General features: G+C 42.7%; 1 protein-coding gene across 4 annotated transcripts in view; it reads right to left on the bottom strand.

Moving 5' to 3' along the window:
• The window catches only part of MIPEP (mitochondrial intermediate peptidase), a 174949-nt gene that overhangs the window by 93093 nt on the left and 56542 nt on the right, over positions 1-25314 (bottom strand). For all 4 annotated transcript variants that reach the window (XM_029936954.1, XM_029936950.1, XM_029936953.1 and 1 more), the window contains exons 13-14: positions 24000-24204; positions 22079-22188 (exon numbers count right to left, since the gene is read on the bottom strand). In XM_029936954.1, the coding sequence (XP_029792814.1) occupies positions 22079-22188; positions 24000-24204 (315 nt within the window). The remainder of the gene's footprint in view (positions 1-22078; positions 22189-23999; positions 24205-25314) is intronic.

Below are 25314 nucleotides of genomic sequence, written 5' to 3'. Positions count from 1 at the left end.
CCTGAACCTCAAACACTACTGTAATCATTTTTCATTATATTAAGTTAAAAATTTATAAAAGTCCATAGCATCAGAAGTAACTGTTTTACCATATCATCAACTGCATTTTTTTTTAATTTTTAAGTTTATTCATCTTGAGAGGGACAGAAACACCACAAGTGGGGGAGGGACGAGTAGGAGGGGAGAGACTCCCAAGCAGGCTCTGCATTGCTAGCACAGAGCTGGACGTGGGGCCCAAACCCACAAACCGTGAGTTCATGACCTGAGGCAAAACCAAGAGTCAGACACTCCATCCCTGAGCCACCCAGGTGCTCCTCATCAACTGCATTTTTTTTTTTTAGCAGATTCTACTTCAATCTTCATAATCTCCAAGGTAGAAAATACTTTCACTGATCACTAGACCTCGGATCCCAACAAGGACATGTTATTCCCAGTTCTCCTTGGGATCTGGACACTGCCATCTTCATTCAAGATTAAAGACTCCTACTAGCATACTAAGAATGCTATAAATCCAGAAGAAATTACAGATTAACTAATTAGGGTAAAGAATGATGTCCTGGGGCATCTGAGTAGCTCAGCTGGTTAAGAACCTGATTTCAGCTCAGGTCATGATCTCAGAGTTCATGGGTTCCAGCCCCATATTGGGCTCTGTGCTCACAGCTCAGAGCCTGGAGCCTGCTTCAGATTCTGTGTCTCCCTCTTTCTCTCTCTCTCTCTCTCTCTGTCCCTCCCCGACTTGTACTCTCTCTAAAAAATAAAAAAAATTAAAAATACATTAATAAAAAAATGTTTTAAAAGAATGCTGTAAGAAATGGCAAAACTAAACTAGATGGCTGTATTGGGCTTTTCAGGCTATTTCCAGCATCTTTTTTAAATTTTTTACATTCAAGATAGCACACAGTGTAGTCTTAGCTTCAGGAATAGGGCCGAGTGATTCATCTCTTACATATAACGTGAGTGCTGGTCACCCATTTAACCCATCCTCCACTCGTCTCCGTGTCCAGCAACCCTCAGTTTGTTCTCTGTATTTAAGAGTCTTTTATGATTTGCCTCCCCTATTTTTCCTTCCCTTCCCCTTTGTTCATCTGTTGAGCTTCTCAAATTCCACATATGAGTGATATCACATGGTATCTGTCTTTCTCTGACTTACTTATTCTGCTAAGCATAATACCCTCTAGCTCCATCCATGTTGTTTCAAATGGTAAGATTTCATTCTTTTTCATGGCTGAGTAGTATCCCTTTGTACACTGCATCTTTCTTCATTCACAGTCGATGGACGTTTGGACCCTTTCCATAATTTGGCTATTGCTGATAGCGCTGCTATAAACATTGGGGTGCATGTGCCCCTTCAAAAGAGCACTCCTGTATCCTTTGGATAAATTCCTAGTAGTGCAACGGTTGGGTCATAGGGTAGATCCATTTTTAATTTTTTGAAGAACCTCTGTACTGTTTTCCAGAGTGATATTTCCAGCATCCTTCACTTCTGCCTGCTACTTCACATCATCTCCTGCATCCAGAAATACCGTTCCTTCCAGGAACCTTCTTCTTAAGACTGTGAAAGGAGAACTGAGGGTATGGTCTGCCTTAAGCCAATGCCTGTCTGACTCTGAACTCCCATTATTATGATTCACTGGAGGAAAGAGAGCAGGTTTTGGAGCCAGACTAAACCAAGTGTGAACCCTAACTGCACCAGTTACTGGTGGAGCAGCATAATGTTGGGCAGTGTACTGAACTTCTCTAAGACACACTTTTCCTCACTGGCAAAAGGTGACTATTATCTTTCTGTAGAATTAGACGAGAATTGAACAACATACTGTAACTCAAAGACATATGTCAGAGTAGATGTTGCATAAATAGTGGCCAGTATTATTCACTATTACGACAGCCCTGTGGAATACAATAACCATGGACATCGACAAACTTTATTTATGTCTTACTGTTTTATCTACATATTCTGTAAACATGGCCTGTTTCAGAGTTATAAATTCTTAGGAGACAGGAATTCTGGCTGAAGAGTTCTCTCCCTGAGGCACCCAATGATCAAGTTAATAAGGTAATGTACTTTCATAGTTTCCTATTTATATTTCATTTATAAAATAGCCCAAATACAGATCATGAAACACACGTGCCTCCACAAACTGCCCAGCTTTAGCAGAGGATACTTTCTCCATCATGGTGATTATTTTAAGGTTTTTTAGAACACTGAAATCAACCAACATGCTATTAGCTTCCATATTTCAATATCTGCCATGAAGCTTGGTCATCGACACACATTCTGAAAATCACTTGAGGGAGAACTGGTTAGTGAGTCCGTTCTTCATCCATAGGGTCCAACTCTTAGAAAACACTGGCACTAATCAGAAAGCGGTCCCTTTCTGATGATATTTTAATCAGATGTATCTTGTGCTATGGTCTTGACAGTTCAAACTTTAATAGTTTCTGATAAGGAGCCTGCTGTAATTTCTATCTGTTCCTCTTTTTATCCCTTCCACCTCTGGCCGCCTTCATGGTTTTCTCTTTATTTTTGACTACAATGTCTCTAAGTGTGTTCTCTTTGTTATCTGTCCTACCTAGGGTTCTCAAAGCATCCTGGATCTCTGGCTTGATTTTCATTATTTTTGGCAAATTCTCAGCCATAAACCCTTCAAACAGTTCTCCTGCCTTATTATCTTGCTCTTCTCCTTTGTCCCAAAGTTCTTGGATGCTCTGTTTTGTCTTTGTCCCTACTCTTTCCTCCCGCTTTGTATTTCAGCTTGGGTAATTTCTACTGATCTACCGTGAAGGTCACTGAGCTCACATTCCTTCCTCAGCTGTGTCAAGGGTACTGCTGAGCCCCTCAAAGGAATTCTCCTTATATGACATCGTGGCTCTATTTCTTACATGTCCATGTGGATGTTTCTCATTCTTTCCATCTTCTGCTTCATCTGTTCATCTGCCCACCTTTTCCTTTAACAGACTTATTTAAATCCCTGTCATCTGATAGTTACTTTAAGGCTATTCTAGTTATTAGTTATTTTTTAAGTCCCTGAATCTGAGTCTACGGATTTATCTTCGAGCAAGGAGGCAGGGCTTCAGGCTGCTTCTGCACAGCAATCACCTCCTGCAGGCCTGCCACACTGAGGGTGGCCCCGTGTGGTCGCCCACCCTGCACCCATCAGCTCTCACGCGCACCTGAAGGCCAAGGGAAAGGCGCCTACAGGGGAATGCAAACTCCCTCTGTATCAGGGCCCTCAGCTCTTCCAGACTGAACAGCCCGCAGGTGGCCTGCAACAATTCGTTAAGATGTTCTCTGGCTTTTCCTGAGACCTCTGCACGGCACCCCGGCCCTTCCGCCGTGCTTGGCTGCGGGTGAGTCAGTCTGCTCCTCCCTGGAGTCAGTCAATTCGTGGGCCTGTGACCTCCACTCTCTAAGGAGCTCAGGGAAACTGAGGGTTTTAGCTGTTTCCTGTGTAAACCATGGGAGCAGTGCCCTGTCCACCTTCCACGTGCCCAACGGCTTAGACTTTCATCAGTAATACCACTTAGGCTTTTAGCTTCCAAAGGAAAAAGAAAGGTAGACAAGCTTTGCAAAGGGTGAACTAGTCTCCATGAAGTCAGGCATCAAGACATCATCAAAGATTATTATGAAGAAACTTGCAATGCAGGCGTCTCCAAGTCTCAGTTAGTAGGTTTTAGCCAAAAGACAGTTCACTCAAGTATGTATTCATCGCCCATCATGTGACAGGCAAAATTGATGTATCAGTGAATAAAACTGATAAAAATCTCAGTTCTCACAAAATTTATATTCTGGGAAACCCTGTTACTATTATTTTTAAATTACTAATGGGGGAGTGGACACTTTCCCATGGCACCTTATCCTAGGAATCTATTGACTGAATGGATGCTTTTAGTATATATTGAATGCTTTCAGTATATACTGAGAGAATGTATTTGTGTATTTTACTATTTCATTTCATTTGGAAGTACACCAATGTGAATCACATGCCTATCTAACCCTCATTCACTATTTGCTGACTACCGCTATTATTTAAATGTAAGGTAAGAAAACTCACAACTGAACTTAAAGTATATAAAGATTGCATCTGTAAACAGCACGGTAATCCACACAGTTTGACCCTCCTGGTCAATCTAAAGGAGACGGTGCTTTAAATCTCTGCCATTTTATTCTTTAAGCCATAGGCTTTAAATTTATTTTCAACTCACTTAGGCACCACTCCAAATTCAATACTGCATTCTGGGGATAATGCCACTTGATGGCAAAAGTTAACCCTTTGCAAAATTTGCTTTATTAACACTCCAACAAGTTCGTCCCAAAAAATGATTAGTAGTGGTAATACAAATGTCAGTCAATATTAACCAGCATTTAATTAATAGAGGATGAAGTTAAGATAGGGAAGCAAAGGCAAGAAAAGGAGGACATGGAGGTCAGGCACATAACACGTGTGTCTCATGCTTTCATTCACCTTACACAGGTGGGCCGTAAATTTCACTCCAGTCGGAGAGAGAAACCCAAAGCGGTGCCTATTCAAACTGCTGTGAGTACAGGTCTAGGTCCTTTATCTGGAATTTCATACTCCAGAAAGGTCTGAAGGCTGAAAGTTTTCCCACCAATTTGACAACACACTTGATGGCAAAACGTGGCCGAAACAAAAGTGAAGTCTGCAAAGTATTTATCCCAGTTTGTAAGTGTGCAGTAACACGAATTCCTTTGACCCCAGGGTACTCTGCCAGAACCTACCAGTTTCTTACAATTCAGAATATACAACGTGTGAGCCATTTTCCTTTTCTAAAGTCTGGAATATACTCAATTTCCAAAGCCTACAATCCCAAAGTTTTAGATGGAAAATGATGAATCTCTCTGTGGCATATATTTTGCCTGAGATACAAAATGAACTTTCCACTAAAAAGAAAACAGATGAAAAAACAGATGAATAAAGCTTTTCATTCAAAGTGTTCTACACACAGCTTCATGTACATCTCTTCTTGAAGAGATTGATAGATGTGTCATTAAAAATGAGTTAAATGAACCTGTCAGAATGGCTAACAGTAACAACTCAGGCAACAACAGACGTTGGCGAGGATGTGGAGAAAGAGGATCTCTTTTGCACTGCTGGTGGGAATGCAAACTGGTGCAGCCACTGTGGGAAACAGTATGGAGGTTCCTCAAGAAACTGCACTACTAGGCATTTATCCAAGGGATACAGGCGTGCTGTTTCAAAGGGACACATGCACCCCAATGTTTATAGCAGCACTACCAACATCAACCAAACTATGGGAAGAGTCCAAATGTCCGTGGATGGATGAATGGATAAAGATGTGGTATAGGGCCCCCTGGGTGGCTCAGTCAGTTAAGGGTCCGATTTCAGCTCAGGTCATGACCTCACGGTTCGTGGGTTCGAGCCCTGCACTGGTCTCCATGCTGACACCTCAGCCTGTCTTTGGATTCTGTGTCTCCCTCTCTTTCTGTCCCTTCCCTGCTTGCTCGCTTGCTCGCTCTCTCCCAGAAATAAAATTTAAAAAACATTAAAAAAAAAAAAGATGTGGTGTATATATACACTGGAATAGTACTCAGCAATCAAAAAGAATGAGACCTTCCCATTTGCAACTATGTGGATGAAACTAGAGGGTATTATGCTAAGCAAAATTAGAGAAAGGCAAATATCATTAGGACTTCACTCATATAAGGACTTTAAGACACAGAACAGATGAACATAATAGAAGGGAAGCAAAAATAATAGAAACACAGGGAGGGGACAAAACCTAAGAAACTCTTAAATACTGAGAACAAACAGAAGGTTATTGGAGGGGTGGTGGGAGGTGGGCAGGCTAAATGGGTAAGGGGCATTAACCGACTCCTGAAATCACTATTGCACTCTATGCTAACTAACTTGGATGTAAATTAAAAAAATAAATTTAAAAAATGAGTTAAATGACCAAATAAGTGAGAGACTCTTTCTACCTTCTTCACTTTGTACCTATGGAATCCAACTGGGTCTGAAGGTACTTGACCTTCGCTGGGCGCTGGCCACTCCCTGGCCCGTGCTCACCGAGTGGCAGCCCTGCTTTGTGGTAGAAGATACAGCAATAAAAGCACATCGGGTGGGCCCATGAGATTCCCCCCAGATACACTCCTTTCCTGGAGATTCCCAATTCAAACCAGCATATTCAAAGTTATGAACAGTCCTAGCTTCTAAAGTATGGAAATCTTAACTTCGACCCTCATTTTCCCCAATTTATTTGAATAGACAACATGCTTCCACTCCCTAATACATCTTTACAGAAGCCGGAGATTTCATATACAGGACACTAGTTGGGAAATAGTTTGATAAGGAAATTAAATGTAAACTGTTAAGTAAAATTATTACAGAGAAAGCTTCTTTAAAAATGCTCAAGTGCTGTATCATTCTCTTTAATCTTTACATTTCTTTCTGATCCTGAGTTTATACACGCTTTCTTTGGGCAGCTTCTTTTCTGTTCTTTAAACCCTGTCTTGGCACTCTCCTCTCCAGAGGCCAGCAGACCCCCCAGGATTCCTGGACGCTGGTCTCCAGGGCTCCCTAGCCACCCCGCAGCCCCACCAGTTTCGTTCCTTGGTACGAGCGGTGGTATCTGACTCATGTGAGCTGATGGTGCTAACGAAGGCGAACACACTGATGTGCTTTCCTTTACGGCCAGGAAACAAATGGGCCGAGATCCAGAGGGACACTTTTCTCTAGTGTCCTCCCCACATTAGCACTTCCAGAGGCCCCTCTGACTTCTGGGTCCCAAACACCTGCTGTTCTCAGTGGGCCAAGACACAGACAGAAGAAGGCCAGCCTCGTGGCACAAGTCCACGCTGGGAATGGCCAACAATCCCAACCCCAAACCCCAAACCTTCTCCCCTGCCGAATTCTTTTTCTACAGCAATAAAGAGGCAAATTTCTACTTGCTCCTTGTCAGGCATGTCCTGCTACCAGCATTGTTTTCACAGAGCCATTTTCATCAAATACGGCAGGACGTCCAGTTATACCCTCCTCCATCAACCTTACGAACAATCTTAGTGGAGAGCTGTTCAGATGCAGTGTTCCGAAGCAATCTGTATCCCTCAGCAAGGGCAGACTATTTTGAACGAGGTTTGAGGACATGAACGCAAACTGATTTCAAAATGACATCTCCTGGATGAACGTTACATGTCAGATGACTGATGCCCTAGCCAGAGTTTCGTTCACAAACACCTGCAGGTCTTCCATCTCTGAGAGAGGAGGCCAGGTCTGAAGGAGCCCTGGTTTGATGCTAGTGGATTTCTGTGTGTATGGGGCGGGGCTCTGGCAGAGGACGAGCAAGTGAGGTTCATCAGGGCGCGGAGCACCCCACTGTGTCCTCAGTGACCCTGCTAAGCAGTGGAGGAAACCAATGGTGGGTCCTTCCCGTTCCTGCTACCAGGAACAGAAAAGGGAATGTATGTTGAAACCAACAATGCAAGGGGAAATGCCCCCAGCAGCACAAAAGAGGTGCAGAGACAGCAACGGAGGAGTCGAGAAGACAGCCATTACTTAAAGTGTCCAAGAGAGGGGCACCGAGGTGGCTCAGTCAGTTGAGACTTCGGCTCAGGTCATGATCTCACGGCTTGTGGGTTTGAGCCCTGTATCGGGCTCTGTGCTGACAGCTCAGAGCCTGGAGCCTACTTTGGATTCTATGTCACCCGCTCTCTCTGCTCCTCCTCCACTCATACTTGGTCTCTCTCACTAAAAAAATAAATAAAAATTTATAAAAAACACAAAAAAACCTGGGGCACCTTCCTGGTGCTGCCATTTAAAGTGTCCACGAGTCAATTACTCTAATAATTAATTATGCCTCCTGTACTATTAGTGTGGAGGTATTTCTATTTCAAGGATTCACTCTAGCACTAAAATATAGAAAGACACTGTGGGCATTTATCCTCACTGGTAAAGAGGAAAATGGTAGAAATGTTCTTTCTACAACTAGAGCCCAATATGCCAATAATTAACTACGGTGACCTAATTCATTTGAATAACTCAGTGTAAATTTTTCCACAACTGCCTTTGATCCTTATTTAGAATGCTTGTTTTATTTCTGAAGAAATAGGATCTGGCTTTGCAGGACGACAAAAAAGACAGTGCAGCCCGTCTCGTAACAAACGCCATTTCCCCCGTAGAGTACAAAGCCCTGGCCGGAGTCTCAGAGTCTGGTAGGCTCGGCTGCCCCACCCCAGGGTTCAGCTGTGTCTAGAGCAGCAGTTCCTATTTCTAGAAGTTAGTTCATTCACTCATCCTTTATCCACTGATGCATCCAGTGGTTTAAATTTAAATTTCTGGAGCCCCAACCGGACTCTGAGGCATAGCCCCCCAGTATGAAAGTCCCCTTGAAAGCACCCTAGGGACCAGAGGCCCCATCCTTCTCTGTGCACCCAAAGCACATGGCTAGGCTAGAGCCTGGTCCCAGCACTCATCTAGTCTGTTTTTGTTTTTTGTTTTTTTTCTAATGCCAGAACAGAACTATGGCCAGGAAAAGATGAGAGACAATAAAATTGATCCTTTCTTCTGTCAAGAAGGTAGAGTCTGATCTCCTGCTTATAATTAAAATATGAATAATAAGAACACTAATTACCCAACTACATGAAGCCTAAAGCAAGTAACAGCCTCAGCATGAATTGGGAGCTTCTCGGAAATACAAAACCTTGGGCACGCCGCACCCACTGAATCAGAGTCTACCTTTTTAGCCAGATCAGGTGGTGATTTTTTAAAAAATTTTTTAATGTTTTACTTATTTTTGATACAGAGAGAGACAGAGCATGAGAGGGGGAGGGGCAGAGAGAGAAGGAGACACAGAACCGGAAGCAGGCTCCAGGCTCTGAGCTAGCTGTCAGCACAGAGCCCGACGCGGGGCTCAAACCCACGAATGTGAGATCTGACCTGAGCCGAAGTCGGAGGCTTAACTGACTGAGCCACCCAGGTGCCCCCAGGTGGTGATTTTATGCATGCTGAAGTCTGAGATGTTCTGACTTCGAAAAACGTAATCATAACAACTCCCTGTGCAACAAAGGTGAGAGGAATTCAACCCTCCTGGTTTTATAAGCAAACTGTGTATGGGAAGGTGGCCCCACAAGAAAGAGGGCAGCTTGCGCTCACCACAGCTGTCCACCTGCTCGGGGCCAGCGGGCAAGCCTCTCTGTGTCACGCTTTCTCATTTGTGAAATGAGGATAAAAATATTGCTGCAAACAAATTAGTATGAAGATTCGATGCGGTGAGAGTTATTGAGTCAACCTGGACAAAGAATTAACTGCCTGGATGAAATTCAAGTCCCAGCACCTAACACATCTGTCTTGCTGTCTTGTCTGTCATGGCTACGGTGACCACGTATGCAGCGCGTGGCCCTGACAGGCCCAGGTGAGGCCTGCTGTGATTACTAAGAGCACCCCTCTTCCTTCTCGACAGTGGCTTGGCTCGGACAACTGGTTACATCTCTGCCCAGTACCAACTTCCTTGAGCACTTCAAACACCATTAGCTTTGCGGAGAGCCTACCCACGCCGCCTCCCAGAGAAGGAAGGCGCTTTCCGTTTTCTCCGGATAGACATGAGCTGCACTGCCGGCTGACCATGCACAGGAACAAAACTGTTGAAATAATAATAGCTTTCTGCTATATTAAGAAAGCACAGGGGCACCAGGGTGGCTCAGTCGGTTAAGCGTCCGACTCCTGACTTTGCCTCAGGTCATGATCTCATGATTTGTGGATTTGAAGCCCACGTCAGGCTCTGTACTGTCAGTGCTTGGGATTCTCTCTCTCCCTCTCTCTCTCTCAGCCCCTCCCTACTCATCATGTGTGCTCTCTTTCTCAAAAATAAATTCTGGGGGGGAAAAAAAGCACAACATTTTTGGAAGGTTACAGACTATCACCAACAAATGCAAATACCTTCGGGAACTCTGGCATGACTTGAATTCTATGGATGCTTCTCCATGAGCTCAACTTGTCAGCATGTAACCTCTTCAATTTGCCAGACGTTTACTGTCACTTCACAATCTTGCCAGTCTAATTTACATAACGTCTTGTTAAACGTTTTGGCATCAAATTCTTTCAGGGCCGCGTCACTATGATATCTTGTTTAGGACCATTTAGAAAATTTATTATGGTAAAAACTGCATAAACATTAAAAGCTCATACATTCTCTGGTACAAATCCTTGTTATGGAAATAATTCAGCTCTTCCCAAAGCAAAGAGCTCTGACCATTGATATCCCTTGGGAATATGTTGGATCTGATGACATAAACTTGTCGAAACATGGTCATCCAGAACAAGAAAAGCCTTCAGGGACAGAAAGCCAAGCATCAAAGCTGTCCAGGCTACAAGTCAGCAGCTTCGGTGTGCGGCTTGATCCCATACCAAGCTCTAAATCTCTGCGCGTGACTGTAACAGGAAAACAACTGGATATGGCACGCAGCAACTAGTCTGTTCTGCTATTAACCCATAATCCAGATGGCTTTTCATCAATACAACGAAAAAGCTGCCTCGTGCCAAAGAGACAAACTCTCAGATCTAAATCCACAGGAAGTAACACTGCTATTAGCTTACATGAGTTCTAGTGTTGTTTTCTGACAAACTGAGATGAACTGAGAAGAGAGAACCTTAAGAAATGCCTACGGGTTATCACGGACTCGCTGATGGTTCTGAGAAAAGGGCAGAGGTACTGTGACACTTACAGGGTTCAGTGAAACATTTTCTGTAAGACAGATGTCTAACTTCCATTTTTTCTTTAAACTATTCCGTTAATGTTGTGTTCATGGTCTGCACACACACGACTAAATTCGACCGAATAGTTTTTGAAGTATGTATGGAGGCATTAGTTTTTAACTTCTAAATCTTTACTTTGTATTTTTTATAAAAGAGCAGAAGTCTCAGACAAGTTCAGTGACTGATCAGAGGTTATCTGTGTGCGGTGCGAATGGGGGAAGGGGGGGTGCCGGGCAGGGTCAGACCCGTCTCGGCCTCCCGGTTCCCTGTTCCTGTCTAGACATCATTGAGAAGCTTTAATGCTGAAAATAAGAAAAGTTTCAAAACAACTGAAACCTGCCAAAACTAATCTAGTCCCAGTTGCACTATAATTTTTACCTTCACTCTCTGCAGATCTCCCGAAGGAGAATGACAGGGGAAGATTTAGGACAAGCCTACGTCTCCTTGGAAATGGATCTTAAGCAATTTTGGCCTTGGGCTGACTTTCACAAGGTAAGGGAACAAACTAATCTTCTAATGATGCGGCAAAGAAAAGTTCTAAAAGGAAAGCACTAGATTTCTATATGCTAAAAATAACACCTACAGTGGAAACCGGTCTGTTATTTTCTGAGGCAGATTGTGCCATATTCTACCACAGCAAAAGTTGGAGAAGGAAAACACCCACGTTACAATACTGATTTTAGCAATTCTGATGGAACTTTGAGGAAGTTCTGCTGTGCCACTGACAGATCTACTAGGAGATCACAAATGGAAATGAAGAGACTGACCCTCATCCTATTACTGTGTGCCCTTGGGCAAGTTTCTTAACCTAAGTCAGTTTCTCTAAAGTGCGGACACGCATGCACCTACTGCATACACTGCTAGATTGGCTCAGGAAAGGAAAAACAGAACAATAAACATTCGTTCCTATTATTTACTGTTCAATAAATATTTTGTGATAAAGATGACTTGGGCAACAAACATTTTAGTGGTGGCTAATGAACAAAATTGTATAAAAACTGTAGATTATCTCAAAAAAAAAATGACTATGTATTTACTTTTATGTAATCTCTACGCCCAAGGTGGGGCTCGATTGCACAACCTCAAGGTGGAGAGCTGCGTGCTCCACCGACAAAAGCCAGCCAGGTGCCCCTCCGATACCTGTATTTAATGATCAGTGACATAGCTAGGGCTGCAAAATTATCAGAAAAGACTTTAAGGTGAAGCATTATGAAAATGAAAAAGACAACACATGGGGAAGAAAGGAATAGTGTCTCCAAACTATATAACATTCTGTACGTTTACGCATCTAATAAAATATGCTCTAAGGGCACCGGGGTGGCTCAGTCGGTCAAGTGTCCGACTTCAGCTCAGATCATGATCTCACTGTTGGTGAAATCGGGCCCTATGTCGGGCTCTGTGCTGACAGCTCAGAGCCTGGAGCCTGCTTCTGATTCTGTGTCTCTCTCTCTGTCTCTGTACCTCCCCCATTCACATTCTTTCTCTAAAAAAAAAAAAACACACACACACACAATAAACATTAAAAAAATTTTACAAATACATGCTCATAGTGCATGAGTAAAAAGGAATAGAAAAACTTATAAAGCAGTGAAAATACTGGGGATGAAGCCATAATGATGCATACCTTTTATTATACACTTGTCCAAACTCACAGGATGTACAGCACCAAGAGTGAACCATAATATAAACTATGGACTTGGGGTGACTATGAGGTGTCCGTGTAGGTCCACCAACTGTAACAAACGCACCCCTCTGGTAGGTGATGTTGACGGGGGAAGCTGTACACGTGTGGGGCAGTGGTAAACAGGAAATCTCTGTTCTGTCCCCTCAGGGCTGCTGGAAACCTAAACTGCCCTAAATAAGTAAAGTCCTAAGTTTCAAAAATAGGTAAGACTAAGGTAAAAAGGTGATCTACACATCATTCTGGAAGAAGTTTTCCACCTCTCAACTTTTATTAGTTCTAAAAAAACTAGTTTAGATATCAGAAATCTAAATAACACAGTTGAAAGATTGACCTAACAGACTTACAGGAAACCCCAGATCCAATACTTAGAAAACGTCCAATGTGCTTGAGACACACAAAACAGTTCCACAAAAACGGATGATGCGCTAAGCTGTAAAATACCACCAAACTGCAGAGAATCAATACTAGTTAGACTAATTAGATTACTGGTAAGAAAAACTTAAATAACTCCTCTGCAAAGGTTTAAAAATTTTAAACCTTACTTGGAACAACTAGTTGGTCAAAGCAGAAATTACAGTGGAAATCAGCAACATTAGAAATATTCTGTATTAAAATCACGGCATGCACCTAGAACACTGCTTCAGCACAATCTATAATCCTAGCACTGGGTGCTTGGTTGGCTCGCTGGTTAAATGTCCAGCTCTTGATTTCGACTCAGGTCATGATCTCACATGGGCTGACAGCCAGAGCCCCCCTTGGGATCCCTCTCTCCTCTCTCTGCCCCTCCTCCCAGCTTGCATAGGTGCACATGCACACACACAAGCTTGCTCTCAAAATAAATAACCTTAAAAAAATAAAATAAATAAAATTACTGCATTAAAATTTAAACAGATATGTCAGATGTACCAAAATTTCATTAGCTCGGTGTGTACCTTGATCGAGAGACAGAAATAAAGAAGGAGTAAGGAGTGAATAATAAAACAAACTAGTTAATGTTAAAACAAACAAAATAAAGAGTATAAACAAAGTGTGTATGAGTTCTTTGAAAACACTAAAAGGACAAACTTCTGCGAAAATGAATAGAGAAAAAATGAGAGAACGATATGAGGAATAAAAAGGACATGACGCAACCACACACTGAGTAGGATTTAAAGGATGAAAGAATGCCATAAATAACTGTATCCCAATAAACTTGAAAACTTGGATTAAATGGGTAAATTTTCCGAAAATTACAACTTAGCAAAGCTTACTTAAGAAGAAAAGAAGGCCCGAAGGCTCTTAGAACTATTAAGGAATCTGTCATTTAAAATTTCTTCCCACAGAGAAAATAATAGACCCTGAATGGTTTTATAGATGAATTCTGACAAAGTTTCAAGAAATAGATTATTACAATTTTATAAAAGCACTTCTAAGGAATGCGGGGGGGGGGCAGGAAGGAGCTTTCAGAAACTCATTTTATGAAATGGTATATTCTGAATACCAACACACAGCGAAGAACAAGGGGACAAAGAAAAACCACACGTTAGTCTCTCATAAATACAGATGCAAAAATCCTCTGTATTAAAAACATTAGCAAACTGAAGCCAGCACTGTGTTAAAAATAGTGAGTTAAGACCAAGCCCATCTAATCCTGCCATGCAGATAGGGTTTAACATTTAACATCAATTCACTACATCAAGAGATCAAAGAAAAAGAACAGCCCAATTACTTGAAAAGATGTGCGCACACGCGTGCGCACACACACACACACACACCCTGATAAAATGCAATACCCATTAATAATTTTTTTTAAAGTAACTAGAAACAGAAAGGAATTTCCTCTTCCTGATATCTCCATGAAATCTACAACAAACATCTTTCTTTATGATAAAACACTGAAAACATTTCCTTTAGAAATCAGGATAAAGGCAAATCATGCCCATATCACAGCTTCTATTCAACACTGCCTGGAGATTCTAGAAAGTCGAATAGGGCAAGAAAGAGAAATAAAAAGATGTAGGGGTTGAAAAGGGAAAGTAAAATGGTCATTTTTGCAGTATTAACTGGTTAAAGGAAGTAACGCATTCTATAGATAAGTTATCTGAATTTAAAAGGAACTTTAGCAAAGTGGAAATATGATCTATATACAAAACAAGGATAAATAACACCTTCAAGTACCAGCAACAGTTAGAAAATACAATTTTTAAAAATATACTATTTATAATAGTATCAAAAAGGTAGGGCATCTAAAACTGAAACAACTTTTCATAACAAAAGTTGAGCCTTAGGAAAAAAAAATTTAAGCTTTATTAAAAGGGGCACCTGGGTGGTTCAGTCAGTTGAGCACCCGACTTCGGCTCAGGTCATGATCTCGTGGTTCGTGGGTTCGAGCCCCGCATCAGGTTCTGTGCTGACAGCTCTGAGCATGTAGCTTGCTTCCGATTCTGTTTCTCCCTCCCTCTCTGTCCCTCCCCTGCTCACACTCTGTCTCTTTCTGTCAAACATAAACATTAAAAAGAAATTTTTTTAAACATAAAAAGATGTTCAACTTTAAAAAGTAGCCAGGGAATGTTGCTGCCAACTACGGCCACAAGAGCATTCCATTTCTTAACTACAGAACTGGCAAAACTCAGACTTCGGACAATATCGAAAGTTGATGAGGCTGTGGTGTAATGGGAACCATCGCTGAGAGGAGGATGAGTAAGTACGGACATTTTGAGAAGCAACAGGGCATTTTCACAAAAACACGCGTCCCCTCCCAACCCAGCAATTACAGTCCCGCACGTGAAGACACAGCGTGTAAAAATGCTCACGGCAGGACTGTGTGAACTAGCAAGAACCAGAAGGAGTTGCGTGTCCACTGACAGGAGAATAACTGAAGAAATGACGGACTGTGGCACTGAACTGGACGTAAACACACTGCAGCTCTCCACACGCCTGGAGGGCTCAGTGCACAGCTGGACCAGCAGACGACAGATCACAAACAGCAGAATACCATTCCTGTACAGCTCAAAACAAAACCAAATACCATACTGCTTGCGAATAAATAACTTATGGGGAAAAAACTATTTTTAGGCAAAAATTAATCAGAATTCAGGACTCCGAGAAGAGCATATGGTTATGTTTTACCTTTTACGCTGGATGGTGGTCTCGTAGCTGTTCATTCTACAAGTATTATTCTGCAACACTAAATATTAGATTCAAAGTTTCTAACTTTCAGAGGCACTTCCTTTCGAATCACTCATGAGAGGAATCTACTGAACCGAGATCAGTTTCAGCAGAGGTCACTGTCACCAGTAACATCGGTATTTTGTGGGAATGATGTAGAACAAATACGCTTTCTACCCTGACATGGCATCCTTCGGATATTCTCCAACAGACTGCAGTTTATTTTTCCCAGTCTGACACCGCTAAGAGGAGACGGTTTCCAGTTTTATACCAATGCTGCGGGCCACTCCTCAGGACGTGTTCTTGCTCATCAATGTCACCTGCAGAACGTGGCATCCCACACTGAACAAAACACTCGAGTTCGCTGAAACACACTGAGGTTTGCCACCGGCTCCACGCAATAGGCAGACGGGGTATAGTGGGAAAAGGTGGGAACACTGTGGGAAAAAGTTGTGGGGGAGACTAAGAGAAGGTTAGAGATTATTGGTTGGAAACTGTGGACAAAAGGGGACAGAGGCAGACATTGCTGAAGGGAAATAGCGTGGTGTGATGTTGGGATATAAAAAATAGATTTGGTCTTCATCCCTGCCTGCATAATAAAAAGTGAACAAAACTCTGGATACTCGAAACAATCTGAGAGCCAGGGGCAGCTTAGCCCCCCTCATGGGGAATAACAGAGATGAGGGTTAGGGTCAGGCTTTGAGACTACATTACGGAAGTGCTTAACATGTTCAGCTTTGGGGTAGGGGCTAAGTCTGTCTTACTTCCTTGAATCTAGGTATACAATAATTGTTAAAAAAAAAAAAAGAAAGAAAGAAAGAAAGAGAGAGAGAGAGAGAGAGAGAGAGAGAGAAATGTACCTGTGAGTTTATCATAGCTGGGGAGGGAGCACACTTACACCATTAAATAGATAAATCGCTAACAAGAGATCTCGGTTTCAGAATTTTTAAAATAAGAAAAAAAGTATCATCATCTAGTAAAATTAATCCAAAATGAATCAAAGATCTAAACATAAGGCTTAAAACTATAAACTCTTAGGAAAAAAAATGGGGAAAAGCTTCATAACATCAAATTTGGCAGTAATTTCCTAGATATATACCAAAAGCACTGCCAACAACAACAAAAATAGATTAACTGGACTATGTCAAAATTAAAAACAGTGCAGCGAAGGACTGAAATAGACTGAAAAGGCAAACCACAGAATGGGAGAAAATACTCGCAAATCATATGTCTGAGAAGGGATTAATAATAAGAATACATCAAGAACTCCTACAAACACCACACTGAAAAAACAGACAACCCAATTAAAAAATGAGCAAAGGACTTGAACTGATATTTCTATGAAGATATACAAATGGTCAAAAAGCACAAAGAAAAAGGTTCAACATCAAGTATGTAGATTCCTCAAAAAATTAAAAATAGAACCACCCTATGTTCCAGCAATAGGTATTTATTTATCTCAAGGATACAGGAGTGCAGATTTGAAGTGGCACATGCACTCCAGTGTTTATAGCTACACTATCAACAATAGTCAAAGTACGGAAAGAGCTCACATGTCCATTGACTGATGAATGGATAAAGAGGATGTGGTATGTATAGATATATAGATATACATATAACAGAACATTACTCAGTGATCAAAGAGAATGAAATCTTGCCCTTTGCAAGAAAGTGGATAGAATTAGAGTGTATTATGCTAAGTGAAATAAGTCAGTCAGAGAAAGACAAATACATGATTTCACTCACATGTGGAATTTAAGATACAAAACAGATGAACTTAAGGGAAGGGAAACAAAAATAATATAAAAACTCTAGAGAGGGAGACAAATCATAAGACAAACCTTAACTACAGAGAACAAACTGAGGGTTGCTGGAGGGGAGACTGGTGAGGCGGAATGGCTAGATGGGGGATGGGCATTAAGGAGGACACTTGTTGGGATGAGCACTGGGTGCTACATGTAAGTGATCAATCACTAAATTCTATTCCTGAAATCATTATTACACTGTATGTTAACTAACTTGGATTTAAATTTTTAAATAAAGTTCAGCCTCACTAATTAGGCAATGAAAATCAAAATCACAAATGAAACACCACCTCATACCCATCATGATGGCGACTATCAAAAACTCTGAAAATAACAAGTGTTGGCAAGGAGGTGGAGGAAAATCGGGCCTTATGGTCACCAGTACACAGAGCAGGAATGCAAGACGGTGCAGCCGCCGTGGAGAACTGCATGGTCGTTCCTCAGAATATTTAAAATAGAACTCCGTGATCCAGCAACCCCACTTCCGGGTGGATATGCAAAGGAACTGCAAACTCAGGCAGGGACTTGTAAGCCCATGTTCACAGCAGCACTACTCACAATAGTCAAAAGGTGGTAACAACCTAAATATCCAACAGTGGATGAAGGGAGAAGCAAACTGTGGTGTACACATACAATGGAATATTATCCAGCCTTTAAAAAGAAGGCAGCTCTGACAACGGCTACAACATGATGAGCCTTAAGAACAGTTTGCTAACTTACAAAAGGGCAAACACTGCAGGATTCCGCTAATATGAGGTGCCTGGAGCAGTCAAATCCATAGAGAAAGAAAGCAGAAGCGGGGTGGCCAGGGGCCGGGATGGGAGGATGGGAGAAGAGACAGGGGGTTGTTTAACGGGGACAGAGTTTCGGTTTTGCAAGAAGAGAGTTCTAGAGCTGGATGGGAGGGATAGCAGCAAACGCTAAGAATGTGCTCCAGACCACTGATGGGCACACTTAAACATGGGTAAGATGATAACATTTTCTGAGAGAGAGAGAATCTCAAAGCAGGCTGCCAGCCCAGCATGGAGCCCGACATGAGACTCCATTCCACAACCCTGGAATCACGACCTCAGCCAAACTCAAGAGTTGGACACTTAACCAACTGAGCCATCTGGGTGCCCCAAGATGGTCACTTTTACATTATTTTTACTACACCTAAAAATAAACTGCATCTTGTGATGTCTAACAGAGAACAGATCACACCTCCAGAAGTGTGAGGCCACCTGCAGATAATCTTCCACTTACTGGGGAACAATGGGGAAGGGGCTGGCTCAGGTGGGAGCCGATAAGCACTGAGAAGAGCAACAGTAGCCTTCAATTCCCCGGACGGCACGGGTCCCAAGGGCAGCCTGAGCCAGCACGAGGTCTGTGGGGAAACTCCATCAGGCTGTTGGGTCACGTTCAGTTTGCTGTGTCTGAAATCCTGGGAGACCTTCACGTGAACTGCTACCAAGTCTGTACTCCTTCTCTCCTTACATTATTAATTCAGAGACGAACGGACAAGAAATTCCGCTTCAGCTGGGATGCTGTGGTTTGTCAAGACGGTTTTGAACCTCAGACGCGAACCTCTGGCATTTGTTGCCTCTGACAGCCGTATGGCCCCTGCAAATCTAATAAGCATACTTCTCATTCCTCCAACACAAGGAATTCGTTGGCTGCCCATGCGCTAGCTCAGATAAAACCCTCGTAGGTGTTACTAAGTCACCGATACATTATCCTCGCTCTCAGAGTTCTCTCGGATACACCACATGACGGTGCAAGAAGAAAAACAATCCCTTCTTGACGTGCAGCAGAATAGGAAATGGAGCAGAGAGAGGCAACTCTGTTATTCTCCATATGGGCCTTAATGTCACTTATTTATAAAGCTTCGGATCTTAGGGAATTAACTCCTTGTCCTTAAGGCTAGAAGTGCCCTTAAAATGAAATCATCGAGCCACTTGGTATCTTAATTAGTGACAAGAAGAGGCAAGCCCTCTGTGAAACTCTAGGCATTCGCACGTTTCTTGCCTTCGGGCACTCTCTGTTCTCTGTGTGAATCGCAAAATTACTTTAAATTCCTTAGAGACTGCATCCCTTTGCCCCATGCACATGTCTTCTTGTGTCTGAAACTTGAATTAATTCAAAGCAACTTACTGCTTCCTTCCTGTTTCAGAGTACAGTTCTGGACTCAATATTGATTTCTGGCAGCTACCTTGGTCAAAACTGAAGAACGCCATTTTAAATAAGAACTGTCCTTTTCTGGGACCTTACGCAATCCTCCGAGCAGTGGCTCTTGCCATTCTTTGCTCTTCTGATCGTCCTGTATATAGATATTTTAAAAACGGACTTCAATAATTGTGAATTTTAGCACAGGATTTAACTTTTGGCTCGAAGTATTACTCTGAGAGGCTCCTGGGGCTCTGTTGCAGGAACCCTTACCTCGGCGTTCAGAGCTCTTCCGCTCTCTTCCTGGGGACGCTGCCTCAGCAGATACCTCCTGCTCTTCTCTCATAGGTCATTCCTAAGCTCCCTCTACTTTAAGGGCCAACTCTAGGCCAATTACCCCCACGCACTGCAGGTTCTGTTTGATTCTGCATTTCAGAGTTGTATCACTAATGGACCCATGGACACAGCCAAAAAAGAGCTGTGTCTCCCTTGCTCGTATTTGGACCTCTTCCAGAAGTCTCTGTTCATGGAGCCTCCACTGTTGATTTCCCTCTCATCCCTGTTACCCAACTGGCCTCCAATCCTTCCAATTAAGTCACCAATAGCTCCTACACTCTGCTTCTCCCAGCCCCCCGTGGCCAAGACCTCCGTTCTGGCCCTCACCATCACTTGACTACGTCTGTTCAGGGCTGAACAAGGACATGTGTTCGAAGAGGAACCCAGGAAAGCTGTCTGTCAAAGGCCGGCGAGAACATGGGCTGGGGCAGAGCTGCTTGAGAGCAAGAAGGCTAGCCACAACTCCCAAGAGAAGCGTGGTAGCAAAGCCCGGGGTAAACACCGCCAAGAAAAACGACTCAGGTCGCAAATGGTGGTCTAGTAAATGAGCTGGGATTAAAAAGTATGTGTCGGCGACAGGACTGCAGACACTGAGGAGCGTCTTCTAGAAACGAAAACATTCCAGTCTCTTATTCTCTCTCCCCATCCTCCTCCTCCTGTTCTTGCCACTCCCAGCATCCCACCATGGTCTCAGACTGTGCCATGACTCTCCAGGCTCTTCCCTCTGGCCGAAATAGCCTTGTCTTTAGTTCTGCCTTAGCTCCCTGGGATTTGAAGGCCTTGAGTGCTAGAATGTTGTCTCACTCACTCCTGGCTGGTTTTTCAGATGCTGAGAACATGGCCTGGTACTTTAATAAAAATTCAATAACCACTTCTGACTGAAGGACCTGTGTGTGTCCTTAGTGTTCTCAATAAATATATTAAATGAGATGGAAAGGGGCTGCAGAAAGCTGACGAGCAAACTGTGTCCCTTTTACGTATTTTTTCAAGACCTGACTCCTCTAGGGCTTTCTGCACGAAGCCTCTCCCAGCATTCCCGGCCAAGTTCAGGGTGCTCTGCTTTGTAGTCCCTGCTTGTGTGTCACTCTGCCCCAACACGCCTTGAGCTCCACTCCCCTACAGGATGTGCAGGGGGACATGCACCGAAGGAGGGATTTAGTCGGGTCTTCCTAGTCATTCCCAGACCCCAAAACAGGGCCCCGCGGATGGACTGTGACAGTATTGCCTGGCTTATGCATTTCCATGATATTGGTGAGTCTAACTTCTCCCAAGGTTAATGGACAGATAGCTAACTGATCACCAATACCTCAATTCTGTCACCTAAATAACCGAAATAGATTATGACGAAGGCCGGGTCAGACTAGTTATCCAGAAACTCCCCCATTATTCTACAGTTGACAATAATGGTGAGATGAAATCAAGTCCAAAATACAGAAATGACCAAATCGCATTAGAAATAGAGTCACAGATAAAGTAGGTTTGGAGCCTTTTCTCATTCCATTCATTCCTTCTAGTGCTTCTCACGTACTGGGCAGGATTCTAAATGCTGAGGATCCACAGGTGACTGTCATTTCACACCCACACTCAGGAGCCACAGTCTTAGGGGGGAATCGGAGACTCCCGTGGCATTTATAATCAAAGTTCTCGGAGAAGGAAAAGAAGACATTTTGCAAAGTACGTGAGGACAGTGCCTGCACAGTATCGATAGAGATCTCTGTCATTCTACTTTACAGATTTTCTTAATCTTTAAACTCATACTTCAAATCCAACTATCAAAATGAAAACCTTAAAACGGAGGCATTTTCAGACCTATTGTGCAGGGCATGATGGGAAAAATGGGCAACACAGTTCCATTATACAAAACAAAGGAACACAGAGTCAGAGGCATAAATGAAAGAGAAGGAAAGAGCAATGGCTTTTCTGGAGCGAGCCAGGTGGAAGGCCCATGGTACAGAGTGAGCTTGTTTCCTCCTCCGGAAAACAGCAACAAGGCCCCTTCCTCAAGGGACTCTTGTGAAGACAAGATGGGCTGTGTCTTAGCCGATAATAAAGAGGAGCTATTTGTCAATACAGGACTATATGCCACTCTGGCTGGCAAAAATAAAAAAATATAACTAAAGTGGAAGGATTCTGGAACAAGAGAAGGCGACCATTTGGAGCAGCTCCTCTCTCTGCAGGTCAGGAAAGCCGCCCCCCGCCCCCCAAGGACACGAGGCAGCGGCGCCCTCCCCTACCTGCCCCGTCTGATAATGTCTGGCAAACTGGTTAACCACTCGATAGTCGTTTGCGAAGTACTCCATCAAGATAGAAGGGACTTCAGCAAAGTCTGTAGGGCACCTGGTCCCTAAAATGGGGGGAAATGGGAAATAAAAGTTGGCGTGAATCAAATCAGCATATTTATCTTTCCTTTTATGTACTCTTTTAAAACTTTTATTTGTGCTTCTGATGAAGTACGATAAGATTTAATTCATTAAATCAATATTTGACATCTATAAAATTATTGTACATATTTGCAGAGAAGTTTATTATAATCCCATATATTTTCCTAAATATCAAAAGTAAAACAAAATATTTGCACAGCTGGATAAAACACCTTGTAAAGCCATGGCTCACACCCTCTACAAACAAATCTGTCTTCAGCTACGCTGGGCTACACATGAGACACACATTAAAACATTCTTACAATTAAGGTACCATTTGTACTTAATTCGCTGAATTCTGCCACCAAATGACTTTTATCCTTCACTCACTTGTTTGTTGTTGCTTCTATTCACTGTGCTGTACTTTTCATCTCCAGGACTTATTTATTTTATATGTGGAAGCTAGTAGCTCTTAATCTTTCCTCCTATTTCGCCCACCCCCTAACGCCTTCCCCTCTGGCAACCACCAGTTTGTTCTCTATATTGAAGTCTGTTTGGTTGGGGTGTTTTCGTTGTTGTTCAGTTGTTTTTTAGATTCCACATATAAATGAGATCATCTCGTATTTGTCCTTCTCTCCCTGACTTATTTCACTTAGCACAACACTCTCTAGTTCCGTCCATGTTTTTGCAAATGGTGAGCCTCACTATTCTTTAAGGCTGAGTAATACTCCATTGTGTATATGTACCACATCTTCTTTATCTCTAGCCTTCATTCATTTTAAAAGTACTTTTTTTTTTTAACCATTGTTTGCTCCTTGTAACAAAGTCAATCCCTCAATGAGAAAACCAATGTTTTAAACATAAAATTACTTAAAGCAACAAATCCTATAAGAACTTTTTGGTGACATTTCATGATTCTGTCCAGCTCATCTATAGCCTTTTCAAATATCTTCCCCTTCCCCAAAATACTACATATACAAAGTTAGTTAATAAATACTGATGACAGCAATTTAGTAGATCACCTATGGCTGACCATATATGATAGTGAGCTTAATTTAGAGATGGGACAAGAGAGAGGGAAGTCTATATATAATATCATCAAATACGGCCACACACCAGCAAGAAGGGCTGTCATTTTATACAGGAGGAAAGCAAAGGAAAAATGAAAAGTACTTTATCATACTTCTTCAACTGGCTTTAATATGCTTTCTAATGGATTTTGGAGAAAAAGAGGCAACATTCTTTCACTTACTCACTGCCTCTGTGCTAGGGACTAAAGAGACATGCACACAGCCAAACACTTAAATTCCAGGGGTGCCTGGATGGTTCAGTCAATTGAGCATCCAACTCTTGATTTCAGCTCAGGTCATGATCCCAGGGTTGTGCGATCGCGCCCTCCCCATCAGGCTCCATGCTGAGGGTGGCGCCTGCTTACAATTTTCTTTCACTCCCTCCTTATCCCCCTCTCCCCGGCCACTCATACTTCTCTCTTAAAAAAAGAAGAAGAAAAAAGTGCCCAAAAACTTAAACTCCATATAAGACATGATAAAATGAAAAAGGCGCAAACTCAGAAGACAACAGGATAATCCTTGGTCGGAACTGTTAGCAAGGAAGGAGACAACTGTCTGATGGTTGTTTCAGCGAAGGACCAGAGGAGGCAACGTGCAGTAGAGGATTGCCTGACAATATTAAATGTCCATATTTTCTGAATAAAGAGCTCCCCCCCCCAATTTAAAATAAAATACATGTTTTTAAAGGACTGTTGTTCAACCGAAGTCCCCTCTTGGAGGCTCACCGGTGACGTGTTGGTAACGAGTGCGTCCCAGCATAGAATGCATGGCGTGGCCCATTTCATGGAAGAGATTTTCCATCATTCCAGGAGTTAATAAAGTTGGTAAATTCCTTGAGGGATGGGGGAGATTCAGCATAAGAACTACGACTGGGAGCTGATAGTCTCCGTCTTCCTTTAGCCTGCCTCCACGGATTGTAAAATGGCAATCCTTGAGGAGACAGAAAAAAAGAATCAGAGAAGAAAGTATTAGATGATCTGAATATAAAATCACACCAAGATGTATGAGTTCAAATTTTAACTTAATCCTGTTCTTCTCTTTACTTAGTTACAGATGCTTTTCCGAACGCTTTTTATTTTGCTAAAATTTTAAGTTTTCTAAAATCCCCATAAACCTTGAGCTTGTGTTGATTAAATGATTCATTCATTGCAAAAATGTGTTGAGGTGATGCTATGCCAGATGCTAGAGTCACAGTCATCAAAGAGTCTAGATCCACGCCCTCAACTGTCCCTGAGCAGGTGGGATGGGACAGACATGGAGCTACTACTTGGGGTGGGAGGTGACATTCACATTTACTGAACTCCTTCTACGCGGCAGGCGATGAACCAGGAGACACTTCTCACAACCGTAGTCTTTATCCCTCAGAAGTGATGAACTCTAAACTATCACGAAGCCAGGAAATTGGAGCAACTTGCTCTAACAAGCTGCGATCCACACACATTGTATCACTTATTCTTCACAATAACCCTTGGAGGTAAGGATCTCATTTTTCAGATGAGGAAAAGGAAAGGGAGACTTGGAAATGCTAAGCCATGCGCCCAAGGGCATATAGCCAGGGTCGCCACACGCTAGACCTGAACCCAGGCCCCCTGGAAGGGACCCGGGCTTCTTGTCACCAACCTGGACTTTCTGCCAGCTAAGAGAGAATGCAGGGCTTGGGGTCTGCGGACCTAGACTCTGGCCCCCACTTCGACACCTACATCGACTCTGCCTCCAAAGGCCTTATCTCTCCCTTGTCAACTCCCAGAGCAGCCCCCCAGATTCCATATGCTCACAGCTATTCAAATGCTCTGGAAAGTGTGAATCACTAGTCAAATACAGGGCACCGTGATTTCTGCTATAACTTAAAACCTGAACTCTTGATATTTCCTAGCAAATTACCTGAAACTGCTGAAGCAAACTGACCAGCAAACCTGGAACACAGCGAAAGGAAACAAACCTCACGTTTTCTATACAAAGGGTGGACTGCTGGCTGATAAGGTTTCCATATGGACATATCTTCTATAATTCTGAACAAAGAGCCTTGTCAAGTATGAAAAA

Source organism: Suricata suricatta, chromosome 4 (assembly GCF_006229205.1).
Source record: "Suricata suricatta isolate VVHF042 chromosome 4, meerkat_22Aug2017_6uvM2_HiC, whole genome shotgun sequence".
Taxonomy (NCBI): Eukaryota; Metazoa; Chordata; class Mammalia; order Carnivora; family Herpestidae; genus Suricata; species Suricata suricatta.
This window is presented reverse-complemented; position numbering and strand designations above follow the sequence as displayed.